Source organism: Camponotus vicinus, unplaced genomic scaffold (genome assembly GCF_025532165.1).
Source record: "Camponotus vicinus isolate PSW18456_S1 unplaced genomic scaffold, iyCamVici1.0 SCAF_3, whole genome shotgun sequence".
NCBI lineage: Eukaryota > Metazoa > Arthropoda > Insecta > Hymenoptera > Formicidae > Camponotus > Camponotus vicinus.
The window spans coordinates 9,222,836-9,226,830 of NW_028141967.1; the positions used below are offsets into that span (position 1 = coordinate 9,222,836).

Genomic DNA, 3,995 nt, shown 5'->3' on the forward strand with positions numbered 1-3,995 from the left:
AAGCGGATGAATCGCGAGCCGACCGCGTGTCCGAGTCCACGAAATTTTCGAACGAAGATTGTGACCGGCACGCGTCGTCGTGTACTCGTCGAATCGATTCCATACCGCGCCCGTTATATATATACACGCGCGCGCGCGCATCATAATTACGCCGCGCCGTGTTATTATAATCGTGGAAGTTAGAGGGACGGAAGAAAAGAAGCGCAAAACGATATTATAATATATCTATCTCCTCTCTCGCGTCCCCGCGAAACAAGACTAGATTGTGCCGCGCGCGCAATATCGGTCGGTGCGTTACCGCTAACAATAGTAGTAGTTAACAAACAATAATGATACTACTTAGCGCAATAACTCCACCACCGCACACTCCCTCTATCTCTCTATATCACTTTGTAGAGAGTTTCTCTACAAAACTCTGACGACCTCAGAGCAGGCGAGATTACCCGCTGAATTTAAGCATATTATTAAGCGGAGGAAAAGAAACTAACTAGGATTTCCTCAGTAGCGGCGAGCGAACAGGAAAGAGCCCAGCACCGAATCCCGCGGTTCCGCCGCAGGGAAATGTGGTGTTTGGGAGGATCCGCTTATCCCGAGGCGTCGCGTCGCGTCCAAGTCCATCTTGAATGGGGCCACTTACCCGTAGAGGGTGCCAGGCCCGTAGCGACCGGTGCGCGTCTCGGGAGGATCTCTCCTTAGAGTCGGGTTGCTTGAGAGTGCAGCTCTAAGTGGGTGGTAAACTCCATCTAAGGCTAAATACGACCACGAGACCGATAGCGAACAAGTACCGTGAGGGAAAGTTGAAAAGAACTTTGAAGAGAGAGTTCAAGAGTACGTGAAACCGTTCAGGGGTAAACCTAAGAAACCCAAAAGATCGAACGGGGAGATTCATCGTCAGCGGCGCTGGCTTCGCGTCGGTGGGCGATGTCCCGCGGAGTCCTCGCGGCTCGCGCGCGGGCACGCTACCGTGCGCCGATGTCCGGCTGTCGTCGTCGTGCACTTCTCCCCAAGTAGAACGTCGCGACCCGCTGGGTGTCGGTCTACGGCCCGGGTGCGGTGACTGTCGCGTCGCCGGTAAAACGGCACGCGACAAACCCTCGGTCGCCCGGCCGGCTGCTCGGCGGTACGCGCAAGGTATCAGGCCGCACTTCTACACGGTGCGTCGAGGCCGTCGCAAGCGCGCGCCACGGTACTCGGAGGTTACGGACTTTGCGCCGTCCCCGGTCCTGGCCCGCTGTTGGTTAAAGTACGGATCACCTTCGACAGGCCTGCGAACGTCTCTCTCACGGGGGACGGATACCGGTCGGCGACGCTACTGCTTTGGGTACTCTTAGGACCCGTCTTGAAACACGGACCAAGGAGTCTAACATGTACGCGAGTCATTGGGACTTGTCGCGAGACCTAAAGGCGTAATGAAAGTGAAGGTCGGCCCTGGCCGTCGACCGAGGGAGGATGGGCCGCGTCGCGATGCGGCCTCGCACTCCCGGGGCGTCTCGTTCTCAACGCGAGAAGAGGCGCACCCAGAGCGTACACGTTGGGACCCGAAAGATGGTGAACTATGCCTGGTCAGGACGAAGTCAGGGGAAACCCTGATGGAGGTCCGTAGCGATTCTGACGTGCAAATCGATCGTCGGAACTGGGTATAGGGGCGAAAGACTAATCGAACCATCTAGTAGCTGGTTCCCTCCGAAGTTTCCCTCAGGATAGCTGGCACTCGGCCGTTCCGCACGGAACGCGCGCGAGTCTCATCTGGTAAAGCGAATGATTAGAGGCCTTGGGGCCGAAACGACCTCAACCTATTCTCAAACTTTAAATGGGTGAGATCTCTGGCTTTCTTGAATTATGAAGCCACGAGCATCTCGGATCAGAGTGCCAAGTGGGCCATTTTTGGTAAGCAGAACTGGCGCTGTGGGATGAACCAAACGCAGAGTTAAGGCGTCCAACTCGACGCTCATGGGACACCATGAAAGGCGTTGGTTGCTTAAGACAGCAGGACGGTGGCCATGGAAGTCGGAATCCGCTAAGGAGTGTGTAACAACTCACCTGCCGAAGCAACTAGCCCTGAAAATGGATGGCGCTGAAGCGTCGAGCCTATACTCTGCCGTCAGCGGCAAGTGGGGCGGCGACGGGAGCGTTGCGCGCGTCGGACCGCGTTTGCGGCTCTCTCGCGAGGCAATCGTCTCCCTCGAGTCGTCACGAAGCCCTGACGAGTAGGAGGGTCGCGACGGTGAGCGCAGAAGGGTCTGGGCGTGAGCCTGCCTGGAGCCGCCGTCGGTGCAGATCTTGGTGGTAGTAGCAAATACTCCAGCGAGGCCCTGGAGGACTGACGTGGAGAAGGGTTTCGTGTGAACAGCCGTTGCACACGAGTCAGTCGATCCTAAGCCCTAGGAGAAATCCTATGTCAATGACGGCGTACAATATACTCGAGTGTCGAAAACGAAAGATTATAATATGTATATAATGACACACGCCCGTCGGGCGAAAGGGAATCCGGTTCCTATTCCGGAACCCGGCAGCGGAACCGCATACAATTCGGGCCCTCGTAAGAGTGTTCGTCGGGGTAACCCAAAATGACCTGGAGACGCCGTCGGGAGATCCGGGAAGAGTTTTCTTTTCTGTATAAGCGTTCGAGTTCCCTGGAAACCTCTAGCAGGGAGATAGGGTTTGGAACGCGAAGAGCACCGCAGTTGCGGCGGTGTCCGGATCTTCCCCTCGGACCTTGAAAATCCAGGAGAGGGCCACGTGGAGATGTCGCGCCGGTTCGTACCCATATCCGCAGCAGGTCTCCAAGGTAAAGAGCCTCTAGTCGATAGAATAATGTAGGTAAGGGATGTCGGCAAATTGGATCCGTAACTTCGGAATAAGGATTGGCTCTGAGGAGCGGGGCGTGTCGGGCTTGGTCGGGAAGCGGGTCTGGCTGACGTGCCGGGCCTGGGCGAGGTGAACGGTCGGCGTTCTCGCGCCGGTCCCGGGATCCGAGCTCGGTCCCGTGCCTTGGCCTCCCGCGGATCTTCCTTGCTGCGAGGCTTCCGTGGCGGCGCGAGCCGTCGTGGTCGTCCTCTTCGGCCGCCATTCAACGCTCAGCTCAGAACTGGCACGGACTAGGGGAATCCGACTGTCTAATTAAAACAAAGCATTGCGATTGCCCTCGCGAGTGTTGACGCAATGTGATTTCTGCCCAGTGCTCTGAATGTCAACGTGAAGAAATTCAAGCAAGCGCGGGTAAACGGCGGGAGTAACTATGACTCTCTTAAGGAGAGACTCTTGAAAGAGTCATGGTTACTGGGCAACGAAACGCGCAACTTATAGCCTCTACGTTGCCCGTCGATGGTCCACCTCCTCGTGGTGCCCGCTGGTAACGTTGCATTTGCAACGGCAACGTGACCATCGACACCCTATTCTCGCATTTCTGCCGAATAACGAGCAGAATATACTAGCCATTGTGTAGCGAGCATAGTTGAATATGACATTGGCTTGCACTGGATTAATTCCAGGAAAAAATGAGTATTGTTTGAGGAAGTTTGTGTTATCTAGGGACTTAGTCCTTATATTGGCTTGGTAATGTCTTGGCATGTTTTAGGTAATGAATATGAATTTGAAATGGATTTGTCTACTTAGATATTAATAATTATGATTAAATGATACGTGAAGAAGATGAAGCCTCGGACACAGGAGCCTTCGGTCTCAGGACTCCTGTGGCGGAAGAATCCGCTATGGACCAGGAGACCACTAATGATGACTTTGGCATGATTCAGGTTAATGATTTGGATTATGAAATTACAGCCCCCCTCATTCAGGCAACGATTCGCTGTAGGATTTGCGCAAATCTAGGTAATGCACTGGAGTTCTTAAATGTTCGGAGCTTGGCAGATCATCTGGAAGAACAACATCCTCGAGTTAAAGCTCTATGGAAATGTCGGAGGTGCGGTAAATCGTTCTGCCGCCTGCATGGAGTACAGTGCCATCTTCCAAAATGCAAAGGTAGAGCTGTGGAGATA

The 3,995-nt window shown here is 54.4% G+C and overlaps 1 protein-coding gene and 1 pseudogene across 1 annotated transcript; one reads left to right on the top strand and one right to left on the bottom strand.

Moving 5' to 3' along the window:
• The first annotated feature begins 442 nt into the window (after positions 1-442).
• Positions 443-2,805, top strand: LOC145969491 (large subunit ribosomal RNA; annotated as a pseudogene).
• LOC145968115 (uncharacterized) lies at positions 1,959-3,070 on the bottom strand. Its single transcript, XM_083093363.1, has one exon. It carries the CDS (start codon positions 3,068-3,070, stop codon positions 2,495-2,497), a length of 576 nt encoding a protein of 191 aa, XP_082949489.1. The 3' UTR covers positions 1,959-2,494.
• Positions 3,071-3,995: the final 925 nt, after the last annotated feature.

Excerpts from the sequence above, each read along its gene's own strand:
- LOC145968115 (XM_083093363.1), bottom strand. The coding sequence starts at position 3,070 with ATGGCGGCCGAAGAGGACGACCACGACGGCTCGCGCCGCCACGGAAGC.